The 18515-nt window shown below is 38.8% G+C and overlaps 1 protein-coding gene across 2 annotated transcripts in view; it reads left to right on the plus strand.

The window, feature by feature from the left end:
• The window catches only part of sbf2 (SET binding factor 2), a 118117-nt gene that overhangs the window by 72396 nt on the left and 27206 nt on the right, over positions 1-18515 (plus strand). For both annotated transcript variants that reach the window (XM_046857382.1, XM_046857383.1), the window contains exons 17-21: positions 1837-1905; positions 14971-15141; positions 15644-15921; positions 17968-18140; positions 18251-18324. In XM_046857382.1, the coding sequence (XP_046713338.1) occupies positions 1837-1905; positions 14971-15141; positions 15644-15921; positions 17968-18140; positions 18251-18324 (765 nt within the window). The remainder of the gene's footprint in view (positions 1-1836; positions 1906-14970; positions 15142-15643; positions 15922-17967; positions 18141-18250; positions 18325-18515) is intronic.

The following is an 18515-nucleotide window of genomic DNA, read 5'->3' on the forward strand; positions in this document are numbered from 1 at the left end:
GCTATTCTTCAGCTGTGAAACATTCTTTTTTCTCTCTCTGGAATTCATATAAACAGTGCTGTGCGTTATATAACAGCCTTGTAAGACACTTAGAGGAAAATCTGTTGCACACTTGGTCTATGGGGGGTGTTGTGGGGGGTTGCGGAGGGGGGAATCAGTGGCTTTCATGGCTTTCATGTTCTTCACTTCTGTTTTGCGTTTGTTTCTTTCCTTACATTCCAGTCTTGTAGCTTTTTTTTTTTTTTTTTTTAAAGGAAGACATTTTTTGTTTCCTTTGTAAAAAAGGGTGTTTCCGACAGCACAAGGCCACTTAAAAAATGCTCCATGCCTAAAATACAAATCAAGCAGATCTTACCAGTTTTGACATCTTTGTGTCAAGAAATATCAATCGTTACATAATTGTGAAGACTTTTCCATTTCCTGGATGATGCTCCTTATTGATGTTGTAGTAAATCCAGCTATTTGTCACAGGCGTTCTATCTCCAGATGCTTTTTCTTCCACAGATTATTTACTTATTTGTTCAACTGCTATTTATGTTGCTCTTCTGTTTAAAGAACCTGAAGATGCATTGTGATCTTTTTACACCATGATTCTTGACTCACCGATATTTGCAGGCATTTGTGTTTCTCGTAGTTTTCTAAATGGACACTTTTATTATCAGTTTCATTTTCTTAGTACATTTTAAATCATCTCTAAAAAGATCATTTATTATATCGTCCACAGTTTTGTAAACGTCAGCGAAACTCGATATCAAGAAATTCAACAAGAATGTTTTAGTTTTTTTCCACGTTTGGTATTTATTCAGTATAGTTGTAAATGAGTTTATTAGAGGGACAGCGCATGTAGGACGTTTTGGAGACAAGATGAGGGAGGTGAGATTGAGATGGTTTGGACATGTGCAGAGGAGGGACATGGGGTATATCGGTAGGAGAATGCTGAGGATGGAGAAATCAGGAAGGAGGAAAAGAGGAAGACCAAGGAGGAGGTTTATGGATGTGGTGAGGGAAGACATGCATGTAGTTGTGTTGAAAGAGGCAGATGTAGAGGACAGAGGGGTATGGAGACGGATGATCCTCTGTGGCGACCCCTAATGGGAGAAGCCGGAAGATAATTGAAAGATTGCTGTAGTGAAACGTTCAGCGATTTGTGAATAACATTAATGTCCATCTGCCAAAAAGCAAATTTGTATGTAATTCCTCAGTATCTGTCGTGATACATGTGTCTTCTGACAATGTTATTGTAATACAAATATTTACTTTTTTCCGTAAATGTAGAGAATCTTAATGAATAAAAACTTAAGCATGTTTACGTTATTTTATACTTAGCGATTTGTCATAATCAGCACACATTTACAGTATGTTTATTAATGATTGTCTTTTTCTGTGGTACATATTAGGATAAAATTAGATATTAATACAGAGTATTGTGTTTATTTCGCACATTTCCATCAACATTGTGTCAAAAGTTCATGAACATGTTGTTACTTTGTTGATTGTATCTTTTATTTTTTTTTATACGAACAAGTGAGTCATAGAAAAGTTTATATAAGTGCATGTGGAAGCACAGTGAGCTAATGCACAGTGTTCCTGCCAGAACTCTGATAAGGCCAAGAATTGTTAGGAAGTGTGAGTGTAGTTATAGTACAAAAATATTTTTTTCTTTTTAATAATGTGCCCCACTGCGTTGTTTTAACAGGAATATTTTCGTGTGCCTAATATCAGATAGATATATATATATATATATATATATATATATATATATATATATATATATATATATATATATATATATTTTTTTTCTCGTTAGTCATCCACTCTTTTTATCTCTGTCCACAGGACTGCTCCAATTCTGAAGAGTATACAGTGGCTGCAGCTTTGCTTCCACTGACCACAGTCTTTTATCGGGTAAGTGCACACTGCGCTATGGTTTCAAAATGATGTCATGACAAATGACTAGATGTCACTTGTAGGAATACTGTGGTGGTGTGGGGTTTTTTTGTATATATTTTTCTTCTTGTTATTTATAGGAAAAGAATGTGTTATTATATACGAGGTGGAGAAGCAGCACAATTTTGGAGTGTTTAATTCTAATTATACAATGTTCAGTCTGACTAGCCGATTATGATTGGTCTGTTAGTTTAATCGCAATTTCAAACAACTTTAACTATAGTAGCATACAGTTACAATTAAATACAGTGAATCAGCTATTGTACATTTTTTCTAATGACCTCACGAAGCTAAATTTGTGATGTTTGCATGTCATATAACATATGTTAACTTTCATAAATTGGCCGAGGCATAAGATCAATTTGACAAACTGGACAAGAGAAATGTAACAAAAAAAAAGACCCATGTGGCTCTTTCTCACTATGCCTGTCCAAAAAAAAGTCACACACTAAGATTTAGTTGGTCCGCCTTTAGCTTTGATTGTGGCACTTTTACTGTGGTATTGTTGCGACAAGCTTCTGCAATGTCACAACATTTATTCCCGTCCAGGGTTGCAGTAATTTTTTACCAAGATCTTGTATTGATGATGGGAGAGTCGGACCCAAAAAAAAGGTCTTCTCAAGCATATCCCAAAGATTCTAATTAGGGTTAAGGTCTAGACTGTGGTGGCCAATCCATGTGTGAAAATGTTATCTCATGCTCCCTGAATAACATTTTTACAATCCTGGCATTGTCATCTTGGAATATGCCGTGCCATCAGGGAAGAAAAAATCCATTGATGAAAAGACCTGGTCAGTCAGTATATTCAGGTAGTCAGCTGATCTCATTGTTGGGGCACATAACGTTGCTGAACCCAGATCATAGCACTGCCCCAACAGGCTTGTACAGTAGGCACTCAGCATGATGAGTGCATCAGTTCATCCACCTCTCTTCTTACCCTGATGTTCCCATCACTCTGGAACAGGGTAAATCTGGACTTATCAGACCACATGACATTCTTCCATTGCTCCAGAGTTCAATCTTTAAGCTCCCTACCAAATTGAAGTTTTATATTTCGATTAGCCTCACTGATAAGTGGTTTTCTTAAGGCTTTACAGCTGTTTAGTCACAATCCCTTGAGTTCCCTTCCCATTGTGTGTGAAAATATTTTCATTATTAAACATAGCCGTGAGTTCTACTGTTGTTTTTAAGATGTTCCAATCACCTACATGGTTACAGGTGTATAAAATCAAGCACTGGGGCATGCAGGCCACTTCTACAAACATTTGTGAAAGAACTGGTCGCTCAGGAGCTCAGTGGATTCCAGCGTGGTACCGTGATCGGATGTCACCTGTGCAATTAGTCCAGTCGTGAAATTTCCTCACTACCACATATTCCACAGTCAACTGATAGTGGCATTATAAATATATTACAATTATATTATATGATCACAGAGCAGGTCAGTGGTTGCTTCGTGTGGCTTTCAGATTAGCTCAAGAACAGTGAGTAGAGAGCTTCATGGAATGGGATTTCATGCTCAGGCAGCTGCATCCAGGCCTTACATCACCAAGTGCAACGCAAAGCATCAGATGCAGTGGTGTAAAGAACGCCGTCACTGGACTCTAGAGCAGTGGAGTGTTCTCTAGAGTGAGGACTCGCGCTTCACTGTCTGGCAATTCAATGGACGAGTCTGGGTTTGGAGGTTGCCAGGAGAACGCTACTAGTCTGAATGAAGGGGGATTATGATGTGGGGTTGTTTTTCGGGAATTGGGCGTAGCCCCCTAGTTCCAGTGAAAAAAACTCTTAATACGTAATACCGAGACATTTTAGACAATTTCATGCTCCCAACTTTGTGGTAACAGTTTGGGGACGGCCTGTTCCTGTTCCAGCATGACTGCACCAGTGCACAAAGCATAAAGACATGGATGAGTGAGTTTGGTGTGGAAAAAGTTGACTTTCCTGCATAGAGTCCTGACCTCAACCCGATCAAACACCTATGGGATGAATTAGAGCGGAGACTGTGATCCAAGACTCCTCGTCCACCATCAGTGTCTGACCTCACAAATGCACTTCTGGATCAATGGTAAAAAATTCCCATTAACACACTAATAAACCTTGTGGAAAGCTTTTCCAGAATCCGTTGTAGCTGCAAAGGGCCAACATCATATTAAAGCCTATAGATTAAGAATTGGATGTTAATCAAGTTAATTTGCATGTGAAGGCAGGCGAGCGAATACTTTTGCCAATATAGTCTGTTAATATATATATACAGTACAGACCAAAAGTTTGGACACACCTTCTCATTCAAAGAGTTTTCTTTATTTTCATGACTATGAAAATTGTAGATTCACACTGAAGGCATCAAAACTATGAATTAACACATGTGGAATTATATATGGAATTATATACATAACAAAAAAGTGTGAAACAACTGAAAATATGTCATATTCTAGGTTCTTTAAAGTAGCCACCTTTTGCTTTGATTACTGCTTTGCACACTCTTGGCATTCTCTTGATGAGCTTCAAGAGGTAGTCACCTGAAATGGTCTTCCAACAGTCTTGAAGGAGTTCCCCGAGAGATGCTTGGCACTTGTTGGCCCTTTTGCCTTCACTCTGCGGTCCAGCTCACCCCTAAACCATCTCGATTGGGTTCAGGTCCGGTGACTGTGGAGGCCAGGTCATCTGGCGCAGCACCCCATCACTCTCCTTCTTGGTCAAATAGCCCTTGATGCCTTCAGTGTGACTCTACAATTTTCATAGTCATGAAAATAAAGAAAACTCTTTGAATGAGAAGGTGTGTCCAAACTTTTGGTCTGTACTGTGTATATATATATATGGTGTGTGTATTTATTTTTTCCATCATTTATTACTCTCCAAATCTCCTGCTTGCTGTTGAACTGACGCCTAACGGCAGTGGCTTGATTGGCACCCCAGGTGAACGACGCCATGACCCAACTTCTCCACATTGATTAGTTTCAGGTTTAAAAAGCTCTTCTCTGCTTTAGCTACCATTCTAAGAGCAGTTCACAAATTTGGATACATTTCTCCTTATCATGTATTAATATCAACCTACATGTATTTATTTCACGATTAAATACACGTCATTGTGCACTATTTATTAAACTTGCAGAACCAAGAACCATAAAACTTCTTGGCTAATTGTAGCCAAAAGATACATACAAAATCTATAAGCTTATGTGTTTTAAATGAGCATTTTAAGCTGCACTAGAGATTCTTCTTACTGACTTCAGTTAGGACCTTTTCAGTACAATACCAGAAAACGTTTATGACATCACCTCAATAAAAGGTAACCAAATCAATAATTGCTGTTACATTAGTAAACTAGACTAGTTAGGTTGTAATTATTTCGTTGCTTCACACATTATATTAAACTACATACTATAAATTATGATGTTATGCAGCAAAAAATATTGTTGTGTAAAAGCAAATATGTGACATACCGTTTTTCACCTGTTTTATTAAATGCATTATCTTTGACTATACTCATAACGAGATGAGTGATAGAGCTGCAAACACCTTTATCTTTTGCACGTTTCCCCTCTACATCTTTCCTTTTTTTCTGAGGGTTTAGACCCTTTTTTTGTTATCCATAATTTTAATTTGCTCTCACTGTGACCTGATGTGATCTCCCACTGGAAACCCTGAAAGCTGAGATGACATTACCCAAATGTGACATGATATAAGAATTGATGCGACCATGCAAATGAGTGGTAAAAAACACCACCACATGATCGATTTTTGCCACACACCCCCAGCAAGATGCTGCCTTGGCGGGTTGCCCATGTCGCTTATGCCTAAATCCTCCACTGTCAAGCGACACTCAAAACAAGTTCAATACAGAGCACACACGCTACCCTGATTGGTGGCTTGCTATGTGCTTGACCAGTTATACTTTTATTCACTCATAAATAAAAAAGGAACAACTGTTTACACGATTGAGTAAAAAGTACGATATGTGACTTTGAAATGTAGTGAAGTTGATGTAAAAGTCTCACCAAACGGAAATACTTTAAAGTACAGATACGTGAAAAAACAATAACGAATTACATTCACTTCTTTACTGTCCACCACTGGAAAAAAGCAACGTGAGAAAATCCAAGTCAAGAATGGATGAGTAAATAAGCATGTTCATAACAGGAACACTGTCAGGATTTATGTATTTGTTTATTTATATATTTGTGCTCGGATGCTGAGTTACCATGACTCTGTGTGACCAGATTAACTGACCACAGTGTCCGCACAGTTCTCACAGACATAGACACAATGGATCTCTGTCAGTTTCCCTGCTCTGAGTATGTGAGAGAGTGTGTATTGACAGAGTGACTCACTGCTTGCCTATGGGATGTCTGATGTAACCAAGTTATTCAGAGCAATTCCTGTTTCCTTTCCACAACAACAGCACCTGCTCTGTCCTCAAATGAAATCCCTTAAATATTTTGCGGCACATCTGCCCTGCGGCTGAGGGCCAACGCAACCCACACTTTCACAGAACTCAGTTTTGTTTTCTATTCACTTTGCTATTAGTTTACTTTTTTTTTTTTTTTTTAGTGTTTAGTGTTTATTAAAAGGGCCTGGTCCACTATAGGCTTAATACTGGTGCAAAAACATTGGTGGAGTCCCAGTATGCAAAACAACATATTGAATTTGCTTCATGTCCATAGTGAGCTATGATGGCACCGAGTCTGGCTTTGGAAGCTGGGTTTTATTATTTTTTTAACAGATGAGGAAATAAGTTAACTAAAAAGCTCAAGCACTGCTGCATCACTCTTTAGTTTGAGGCCATTTTTATTGAAGGCAATTAAATAGTAGCCCAGTGATTAAGTTGCTGGACGTCCGATTAGGAGGTTGTAAGTTCAGATCTTGCTGCCTTCAGGTTATAAGTGATGTGCCCCTGAGCAAGGCCCCAACCCTCAACTTATCAGGTGTATAAATAAAATAAAAGTCGCTCTGAATAAGGGCACCTGCCATATGCAGTCAGTCAAAAATACATTTTTTTCTGTTCATCTGCATCGTCTTCTTGCAGCCAGAAGGAAATCTGAGTTTGAGTTTTCTCCGGAATACATAAGCAGTGAGTGCATCTGTGATTTGAGGCTCGAATCCCCACAGAATCAACAAGCACTTTTTCTCGGCACACCGTCGGGGTGGGGGGGGATTGTGGGGTGTGTGTGTGTGTGTGTGTGTGTGTGTGTGTGTGTGTGTGTGTGTGTGTGTGTGTGGTGGGGGGTCAATCACACACAAATCGTGTAATTTGTTTGTAAGACAGTTAATGATGTGTACTTCCGCAACCAGAACATTGCAGAACTTTTTTTTTCCCTCTTTATTGAGAATGCAGCTTAAAATCACAAGTATACTGACCAGCTGTGCTGCCTTCAGACATCTGAAAACTATTCTTCAACATGAATTTCTTGTCATTCCTGTTCTGCATTACACAAGAAAAAACTGATTAAAAGTGATTTTTAAAGAGGACGTACTACAAAGTTTGTATAAAATGAGACATTTCTGATATGGGCTTGAGATATTAATGAAATCTTGAAACTTTTGCGTGCTTGTCCACGTTTCATGAATCCAATTTCTCCCAGCTTTCCAAACCAATGATGTTTGTATTCACGTTTGCTTACGCAGGCAGATCAAGGCTAGGCCCGTGATTTATTCCTCGCGTTATCAATCTTTCACCTAAAGCTGAGGCAGGAACTTTTTGCAAACATTTGCACAGCCGTCCTTCTCATACCCCCCATTACTTCAGCTCCCAGGACTGTACTTATGCATCCAGTGTGTTACTGGATTCTTGAAGCACTCTTGGCAGGAGATCAAGGCACTAAACTTTTTTGTGTATTCTGTCTCTTCTCCTTTTTTGACACTAAACTGAGATACAGAGGTGAGAGGAGGACATGATAGAAGGATCAGAAATCCTGGTTTGGATGCTTCTCTCTTCCTGTTTTCAGGTGTACAGGGTTGGAGTGTTGGGTCACGCCGTGCCATTGGAGCGTGATGTAATCATGTTTATAGTTTTAACATGGATGGAAGATTAACCATGAGTCCCAGGCAGGTCAATCGAGGACGCCTGTATCACAAAGTGTGTGTAGTGTCCTTATGAGAACCTGCTGTGTTTGTCATTGATGGCAGTAATTAATGATATTCCTCTTACCTCACAGAATTCAAGCAAGTCATTAGCCAGTGCTACAGCTACATAAAAGATATTCTACAAGTCGGTTAGCATCTTCTCTTGCCTTGTTTTACTGTAGAGAGTCTAACAAAACCAAACAGAAATATTGCTTTTGCCCTATAAACTCTTCTATGGTCATGTTCTCGCTTTTATCTAACCTCATTTTCTTAGTTTAACATGGTCTTACATTTATAATCCAAGTTTGCACAAATCTTTAAATGTATTTCTGTTCCCCTTTTTTTGTACACTACATAAAATATGGCATATTGACACTGTATATTGTGCCTCCAAATGTTACTGCACACAACATAAGGAACAGAGGTGGACCGAAACGATGTAAATGTAATTCGTTACTGTACTTTAGCTTTTTCACGTGTTTGTACTTTACTGAAGTACAGTGGAACCCGGTTATGTCGATGTCCTAGGGGGTCGCCAAAAAGCATCGAGGTAACCGATGATCGAGATAAACGAAAATCAATATGGCGGCAATATATTAACGTGCTTGAAATTTCTTTATGTACATGATGTGCGTTAATAAATGAGAATGTGCATGCGTGTTTTGAAGGGTTTTTACACAACAACGTTACCGCGATTTGTTTGATGAAGGCATGCTATAAAAATACATACAGTACATGTTTATCTGTCAGGAATCCACCTGCCACGCCCCCTTCGGCCCCGTTCAGCGTGTCAGGTGCTTTCTCAGCCGCTTTCTCTGAAGCTCCGCTTCAATCGCGCACATATGGTGCTCGTTTAGCATCATAACTGTTAAAATGTTTATAATGTCCTCAGTTGTATGTGATGTAACGCGTTTGCGTTAATGTTTGTCCTATGTGTGTTATGGTTCTTCTCTGTGTATGTATGTGAGCTGCTCTGACCGTGAGACTGATGTGTCAGCAGAAGTTTAATAAATATGCCTAAAACGGCTAAAGATAATTAATCTCCATCATCAATTTATCTTCCGGATGCATCGCTCGCTGCAACAGTAGTGTAGCACAACTCAACAATCACCAGCTCCTATTTAAACTTCCACACTCTCACCGTCCGTTATTGTTGATATATGTTGGTTCACGGCGGTCGTTGTTATCGCACATGCGTATCCCGCTACGTGCCTTCCCACCGGCACTCTCTCAACGGCTGCGCTTTTCTTCCCAAAGCGCATCGCGGATTTTTAAAAGAAAATCTTGAAACTAAAAATAAAATGCTAAAGAATCCATTGTGTTAGCTGCTAGCCACATTTACCTTAGCAGCTAATGTTAGCACTATTTATTTATTTATTTTTTTCCCTGCGTTTTCATGCATGTTTCTGGTCGGAGTGAGTAGCCACAGTGACACTGTGCTAACTCTAGTTTATTTTCATACAACTGCCATTGGTGTGTATGTTTTTCAAGTTTAATAATAATTTTTAAAAAATGCCCTCAAAGCGCGAGGTGGAGACAAAACAAACTTGCATGATCCTGCCAATCAGTTCACTTTGTAACCTCTCGACAGGTAGTGCAGAGTGTTCAGAGACAAACACACACTGACTTTCACTAATTGATCTTACTCATGGCTCACTGGCTGCTTGTTGATTCTGCTCATTCAATTACTGTGAGCAGATGCCGTCCACGTGGCTGTGTGTGTGTGTGTGTGTGTGTGTGTGTGTGTGTGTGTGAGTTTGAGTTTGAGTAATGTTGCATTGCTCATCCAGGGGAAAAAATACGAGGCCCAATGTTTTATCACTTTTCTCAAAGCCTGCCTGCATACTTAGAAAAAATGTTCACAGTCTGACTTGCCTACAATTTATAGTCCCATTAACCAGATCACTCTTACTTTAACCAGTGTCCTTACACGTATTTATTTTCGTTACAGTGGGTCCCAAATATTTGAATAATTAGCCAGTAAAATCATTTTTATGTGTTATTTTTGTCCATGCTGGGATCTCGACTACAGAGCTGCGTCCCGGTTTTACGATGTTCGGCAGCTCGGTAGCTGAAGGCATTTTTACTGCCGTAGAATAACGAATGTCGCCGCCTCCGCCACAGCCTCTAGCTGTTTTGAATGTGCTGTAAAAGCATCTGCTCATGCGGTTTGCCCTCTCACCAGGTTTTGCCGAGTGAGCTTGGCAGTCCTCCAGAGCTTTTGTCATCTTTCCCCGTTACCCTCTGTGGTCAAGGTCTACATGCCATAGTGCGCAGGAAGCACTTCAGCACCCTGGCCACTGTTTAAACTTCTGGAACTGGACAAGACTCTTTTCAGATTGTTTTTAAGCTTATATAAATAGATTTTGGGGTCTCCTGTGGGAAGAATATAAAAATCACTATTTAATAAAAACGTGCCAAGACTTCAGACTGAAAGTGAAAACAAAACAATAAGGAGGGTCTGGTGGAAAAAATGTATTATTCTTTTAAGGGTGAATATGAGAACGTTTATGGCACATTAAACAAAAATATTTTATTGCTTATATTCCAGTGTTGCAAAGTAACTAAAATGATGAAGATAACAGATAACATGGTGTTTACTGTAAAAGCAATGTGATAGGTGCTTTTGGCCTTGTTTTATTATTACTTTTAGATGCCTCTGAATCTGTTTTTTATTTATTTATTTATTTTATTATTATTATTATTATTATTATTTATTTTTTTTTAGAATAATGCTGTATTGAGTCATTTGTTCTGTAACAGAATATCCAGCAGAAATGCTCACTTAAAAGTTGTTTGTGGAAATACCAGGAATAGAAGTGTAATATTATAGTTGTTGATACTAAAATTTAAATATCTGCTGTTGAATAAACATATATTATTAGTTCAAAAGAAGGAAGTGCATATGTAACTATTAGGATGTAGGTTTCAATGAAAGGCTGAATATTTGCCGCCTCTTCAGAAATATTTAAACAAAAACAATATTAATGAGTTATGTATCTCAGGGTGATCAGTGGCACCGAGATTTCCCATTTACCATGTGTTCATGCAGACAGTAAGTTCACAGGAGCATGTATTTAATCTTTTACACTGATTAATGAAAAATACATGCCATGTTGCTTAGTCCCAGACTCCACATTGGCGATAGCTGACCTTTAACCAGCGCAGCGCGTTTGTTTGCATTCTTTCGGTCACAGTTTGTGCAACTGGGGATTTGAAGGTTTTGTTTGTCGAGCTGTTTTATTCCTCAAAGCAGACACATCGCCTTGCTCCTCTGACTCCTGCGTGCCTTAAGCTGTCCACTTCCTGACCTCATGGTGTTTGCGTTCGGTTCGTGTTCCGGAGTCACTTACCATCGCCCGAGCTTGTCAGACCAATACGTAACATGTTGACCCGCTGTACTCTCTGCACAGGTTTGTTTGTCCGCTGTCATAGCTGTAAACACGTTGTTTGGTTCAAGATAGCTTTTAGTGCTCCTAGACACAAATATTTTGCAGCACAATCTATTTAATTCTGTCGTTCAGCACCTCGCCAGGCACCCGAAATTAAACAAAAAAGGAGTTTAGTTAGAAGCATTAAATTGTTAGCACTAAAGGGATACTACTGCAGTTTTTCTAGTCTAATTTCTTATCCAGTGAAACGTTTTGAAAGCATTGCCCACACAAAGGTAAGGATGAATTCAGAGTTGGTGAAATTGCCAAAGTTATATCAGTATTTACATGTACATATGAGTGCATATGAGTTATGTTAGTTACACTGCACAAAATGAGCTTTTCAGCAGCCACCAGACGAGCATGTTTAAAACACAAGCACTTGCCTTTAAGCCAGAAAAAAACTGAGGGATAGAATATGTGGACTGAATATGGAAAGTTTTGTTTTAGTGCAACTTAAGAGACAATAACAAAAAAAATCTATAACAAAAAAAGAAAAACAACGATGCTGTGCTTATAGTGCGGTTCAACTATTAAAAATAAAATTGGTCCTTTTATTCAAGGTAAACAATGTCTTTAATTAAGATTCTGTAAGTGCTTGATTGACTTTTAAGTGACAGTGGTATTAATTATTCATAATTAATTATTCATGAATCATTTATAGCGTTGTAATGATTTATTTGGTTATTTAAAGCATCCAACAACTTCGCACAGACCTCTATTTTATTAAAGTGTAGCGTAAACAGGCTTTCTGTGTTTTTGTCTCTGCAGGGAAATTCTTGCTCATAAAACAAAAAAAGACTGTTCCTTTAGTTAAATACTTGTACACCAGTTTAGTTTGAAAATACTCACGCTTAAGTGATTCACTGTTTATAAGACTCGAATCTCTTTGTGCCAAACAATACATTCCCTTCACATAATCACTCAAATCACACGTTTACTGTAAAAGATACTCATTGTCTCTCGGGTTTGTTTCATTGTTAATCTTTTTTTTTCCTTTTCCTGCATGTTTTCAGCATTCCTTTTTTGCTGGCAAAAATACACGCTCACATTCTCTAAACAACTGGAGGCTGTGTGACTGGAGAAGGTCATCTTGACTCCATCACATCTGTAGCAAGACAAGAGGCTGAACACACACATACACATGAAGACGTCCGCTTCATGTTGATGAAGAGTTGGGAAAGTAGATCTCCCGGTGTGCCTCCCGCTACAACAAAACTCCTCCGCTTATATTTTATAATGTTATAGGTTAATCCTCAGGAGTAGGGAGCAGCTCTAATCACTTCTGATCACTTGACTCAGAGAGCAGAACAAAGCCAGATTGCTCTGGATTTATCTTCACTCGCAGCGAGCGGACCTCAGTGAGCAGTTCATGTCTGGTTTCCTGAGGACATCATGTCCAATAGATTATGGCCCTGTGTATATCCGACATTCCAGACAGCGTAAAGCAACATAAACTATTTAAACAAGTGTTCAAAGGGTTGTTTCTCTGAACCCTTGGTGATGGACAGGGAGAGTTGAGAAAGCATGCATACATTTCTGTACAGCATTACAAAGAAGCATATTTGTTGACATTTTTTAGCAATTATTTTTGATTCATGTTTTTATTTTGGAAGTAGATACTGCATAAAGCACTTTCACTTGATGGTATATCACAGGATGTAGTACGATTCAAAGTTACTGTTGCTTCCCCGGGATTCATTATTTTCTGCAACAATATGGTCCAAAATATATATATATATATATATATTTTTAACAACAGCAGAAAACCAAAAAGATAATAAGGTTGCGTCACGCTTTTATTATTATAGTGCATATCGAACAGCTTGCTCTTCTCAATGGCTTAACTCAGGGGTCTTCATTCTGTGTATAGGGTTTTTTCAAAGGCACATTTTTTGGGCAACATTTCTCTGGATGTCACATATAAAGCATGTTTAAATTAATGTGCTAGTACAAAATGTGTCCCTGTCACATATATATTTATTTATCAACTATTGTACACTGTTTTTGAGCACCAGTGCTGACTAGTTTTCCTGCTGCACTTAGTGTATATAGGTTAACAACCTTTCACTCCACCCTCAAATCTAGGGTAAGCTCTGTTCTGTGTACCAGCATTCCTAATTTTTTTTGTATTAATAAATTAGTTTGAATTTGCTGTCAGGGTTTCCCTTTTGCAACACGGCTCATGGCAACAGAAAGCTATTTAGTGTGCTTAGCGCTGCTGTGCATAGAAACTTGACTTTGATGAAACCTGACAGACAGACAAAGATGTTTTGGCTTTGATATGTTGTCTAGTGGATGTGCTTTTTAAATCTTCCAGATTGACACAAGGTTCACAGAGAGCATGCGTGTATAAAATAGTGGGTTATTTTCATTTGTACTGTACTGGTGAGTCAGTGCAAGAAATGTATTTTGCGCATAAGCAAGAAAATGTTCGTCGTATAGTCGTATATTGTATATCTGGACTTTAAAGATATTTAGGGTCTGGGGTGGCAGAACATTTGTAATGGTTATTTGAGTTTGTTAGGCCATAAGTTTAGGAAACCTTTTATAGCAGCTATAAACAGTCTTTCCTGCACCAGATTCTCTCTCTAGTGCAAAACATGGCTGTTTAGACAGTCTGACATTCTCCAGTGCCGACACTGGAGGCTCCTTTCACTTTTTCTGTTAAATCAGGGTGATGATTTAAATAAATTAAACTCACCTCAAAAACTCTCTGCTTTGTTGCTGAACAGTATCAACCTTAGTTTAACTGTGGTCATGGTGGAAATACCTGTATATATTTGTCAGTAGATTTTGCTACATTGTATGTACCACACCTGTGAATCAAATGTAAATGAATACTGTGTGAAACTGTAGCAGAAGGTGCAGGATATTTTGTCTTTCATATTTTTCCCCATGCACATCCCTGTTGTTTTCCCTAAATCATTTTCTTTCTTCTTTTTTTTTTGTCTTTTTTTTTCTCCCTCCTCTCTTACATATTGCAACCCCCCACCCCACCCCACTTTGTAGACGTGTTACTCGTCTCGTCTCTGATTGTGGTTTGTTGGGATTAGAAGGATAATAAAGAGAGTCTCCAGGGTGGTGCTTCGGTAAAGCTGAAAGGAAATCGGACACACATGTAATAATAGGGAGGATCCACTGTTGGTGGATGAACAATGGTTTACTGTGTAAGCAAAGTTGTATTAATACAATTGTCATTAAAGTAGCTCTTTAACGTTTCTTGGCAAAAACGCTATTCTGGTACGTATACGTGCACTTAAAAAAAGAAACGGAAAAACACCTGAACCGGTTTTATTCAAAATAAAAACAGTTCTGTACGTGTTGAGAAAATGATCACCACCAACACTGATGAATTGCTCTGAAGCAGTTGGCAGCTGCAAGTTGTTTTCCTCTTTTCAGCGTAGGCTCTGTTAAAATGACGTTTTCCGACTTGTTGCTCTGATGAGTTCTAACTTGCCATGTGTTATATTTGTTGAATTAAAGCATCGTGCCAGTGTGTCATTATAAAAAAATATTTTTATACTTGCAGAAACTGGCCCCAGGGGTGAACCAGTATGCATACACGTGCGTGCAGGAGCACCCTATCTGGACCAGTCAACAATTCTGGGAGACCACCTTCTATTCCGAGGTGCAGAACCAGATCCGGGACCTGTACCTCAACACCCCTGAGGAGAAGCCGCTTATCACAGCCAGATTTAAGGTAAAAAGATTGAGGTTGAGCTTCCCCTGTTGATCTTAGTATCGCGAGCCAATCAGGCGTTTAGATGTGCAGAACCATATGGAAGAGAGTGATTTGCAAATCCTCTAAATGTTTCTAGATCGAAAAGATAAGGTTGGCTGCCTTTAAGGTTCAGCACAGAGGAAATAAGTGCTAATTGGCCAAGATCAAAATGCGGGTGCGTTCGTTTTGTTCAAGTTGTGTTAATTGCATGCTTTCTAACTAGATCTACTGTAAAATATAATATTTGGGCTGTATTACTCAGGCAGTTCCTGTAATCTGAACCTTCAGTCATAGAGCAGCTGCCTACCTTTATTAAAATTTGATCAATTGACCCTGTAATGTTTGCGACTTCGTTTAACTGCAGTTGTGTATTCATATTTATTTATAGACTCAACAGCCTGTACATAGATTGAGCACATTCCAACCTCCTTCCTGTTTTCTCTCGTTCATATGTTCTTTCTTCCTGCTTCTGTTTCACCAGGATTCAGGCTCGTCTTCCGTTCCGGCTCTTGCCCGATCTGAGCGCACCGCGATGGATCTGGCAGCCGAGCAGCTGCGGGCATGGCCGAGCCTTAGCAAGGAGAAGCAGTTGGAGCTGGTAAAAAATGAAGAGAGCACGGTGTTCAGCCAGGCCATCCATTATGCCAGTCTCATGGTCTACCTGCTTGTGCCTCTGGACACCAGCAAGAACAAGCTGCTCCGCACAACTACGCCCGCGGCTGACTGGGAGAGTGGCAGCAACAGCATCGTCACCAACAGGCAAGACGATGTGCTCTACGGTGGTATTTATTTACCGTCCGGCGGTTATCATTTTAGACAGTCTGGAAAATAGTGACGCAAGCCTATTCAAATAACTCCCCGGCCTCCAGCAGCCAATTAAATAGAATGAATTTAGCCCTATGCTAGTCCAAGTGTTATTAAAGGACAGGCTCATGCTTTTTTCCATAAGCAAGGCCGTTCGAAGAAAGGTGCTGACAGCTTCGGGGTTGTCCTCTCAGCACAATGTGTATTCTAGAGATTCAAATTTGTGCCATATTCTCTCCACATCCTCCAGCTGGCACGTCTAACTCCCTAAAGCCGACTCCCTACCTCAGCAGAGTGGGTGAAATCTTCTGATGTTCTGGCCCAGTGCACAGCAAAGCCTATGTACAACCAAAAACAACAATACCAGGGAACCCCGGAGCTTTGTAGTTACAATAGTACGCACAACCACAAAGGGAATGTTGTGGAAAAGACATGCCAAATCGATATCTCCAGAGCCAGTTATATTTAATTTCCTTTTTTTATTATTATTATTTTTTTCTTTCTTGCCAGGCTTGCACAGTAGCCCTTTAAAAACACGTTAGTTGCTCATGCACACTGGGAGCTTTTAGCACTACTATATTACTCTAAAGGAGGAGGAGGGGGGGGATTGGTTTCTCAGCTTTGTCTGAAATTCTATACATCCACATAGTTATCATAGTGAGAGACAGGAAAAATAACACTAAGTAATTAAAAAATAAATAAATAAATATCTTTCACATTAATTTCATTGCTCATTGATAATAAAAAAGTTATAATTAAAAAAAATTTTATGATAGAAGAAAAAAAAAAAAACTAAGAAAAATACAGCAACAATATTTATTTTATTATTAAAATACCTCATACATATCCCTGTGGAGAGCTGCAAGGAGCTAGAGCTTAAAGGGGCAGTCAGTTAGTTTTGAAGTTACTATCAGAAGGTTTTAAAGAGGCGGTTAGTAAGTTTTAAAGATGCCATCACTAAGTTTTCAGATTTAAGAAAGTTTTAAAAGGGTGGTGAGGAAGTTTTAGAGGGGTGGTGAGTAAAAAAAAAAATAAATAAATAAAAAACCCTCAACAGCGTTGTAGGCTGATTTACCTTAAGTTTGTAATCTAGGGTACCAGTGTAGATTTATTCATTGCAGAGACTCAAAGCACTTTTGTAGGTCGCTCTGGACAAGGACGTCTGCTAAATGCCACAAATGTTATCATGTTTTATCCCTAATGAAGTAGCATTGTTTTCTGAAGCAGTGGTATTGAATATTTTGTTGTCAAATTAAACATGCAGTCAAATTACTGTTGACAGCGACACCATTTTTGTTTTATAACTGTTTTAGCTGTATAAATAGGAGGAAAACATTATAGGGAGGAAATAATTTGTTACACTTTTATCCTTGAGGTTTGAATGTTTACAGTTTAGCCATAAAAGCAAAATACTGCCTAACCTCCAGATCGTCTCATACGCTGTCAGTTATACAGTATTTTCAATGTTTACAGTTCCATTACATGTGATTCTCATGATCGCTACTATAATGTGTATCATGACTTGCTTTTTTTTTTTATAGTGAATCATGAGGTTGCAGAACTACAACAAATGCGCTGCTGTCATCTCTATTTATACATCCTGCACAAATCTTTTTCTGTTATAAAAGAATCCTAGCAACATGTTTCTAATATTGATAAAATCAGAGATGACACATTAGAAGAAACAAGATAAGAATCATATCACCTTCTCTGTATGCTTACCTGAATAGCTGCATTGTATGATGTGCTTCATTTAAGTACAGCCATAAAATATGTATATTTATTCAATAAGAAAATCTAATCATTGACAGATTGCTATGGTTAAAGATGAACGCACGCTTCAAAACATTTTAGCAAATCTTCACAGCATCACCCAATTGTTGATACTGATTCTTTACTAAAAAAACCCAAAGGGATTTAATCATTGCATCTTCTGTGACATAACACTTAGGAATACTATTATTAAATGATTTAATATTTATCGTGTGTTGTGTTTCACAGCATCGCCGGCAGTGTTGCGGAGAGCTTCGACACCGAGAGCGGATTTGAAGACTCTGAGAACAGCGACATTGCAAACTCAGTGGTGAGGTTCATCGCTCGGTTCATTGACAAGGTCTGCACTGAGAGTGGAGTGACCCAGGACCACATCAAGAACCTACACAATATGATTCCAGGTAGGAACTAGTTAAATGGAGTCATAATTATCACTTTGAGCGTAGGGCAGAATAGCAAAACAATGGACATGTGCAGAGGTAAAGTATGCTGTGTTTGTGTGTGTGTTTAGGCATTGTGGCTATCCAAATGGAAACTCTGGAGGCTGTCCATAGGGAAAGCAGGAGACTTCCACCCATCCAGAAGGTAAGCATGGTGTTCAAGTTTGTTAATATACACTCAGGAGCAAGACACTAAAGCTATCATGGGTGTATAGTAGGGGTTTAACGATATTTGTAGCTCGGTACAGGGCTTTCGGTTACGTAAATAGGATGTGCAATCCTATTTACGTGCAGAAAAAAATCCCTCAGGAACAAATTAAGTGGCGGACTGCAAGT

Source organism: Silurus meridionalis, chromosome 9 (assembly GCF_014805685.1).
Source record: "Silurus meridionalis isolate SWU-2019-XX chromosome 9, ASM1480568v1, whole genome shotgun sequence".
Classification (NCBI taxonomy): Eukaryota; Metazoa; Chordata; class Actinopteri; order Siluriformes; family Siluridae; genus Silurus; species Silurus meridionalis.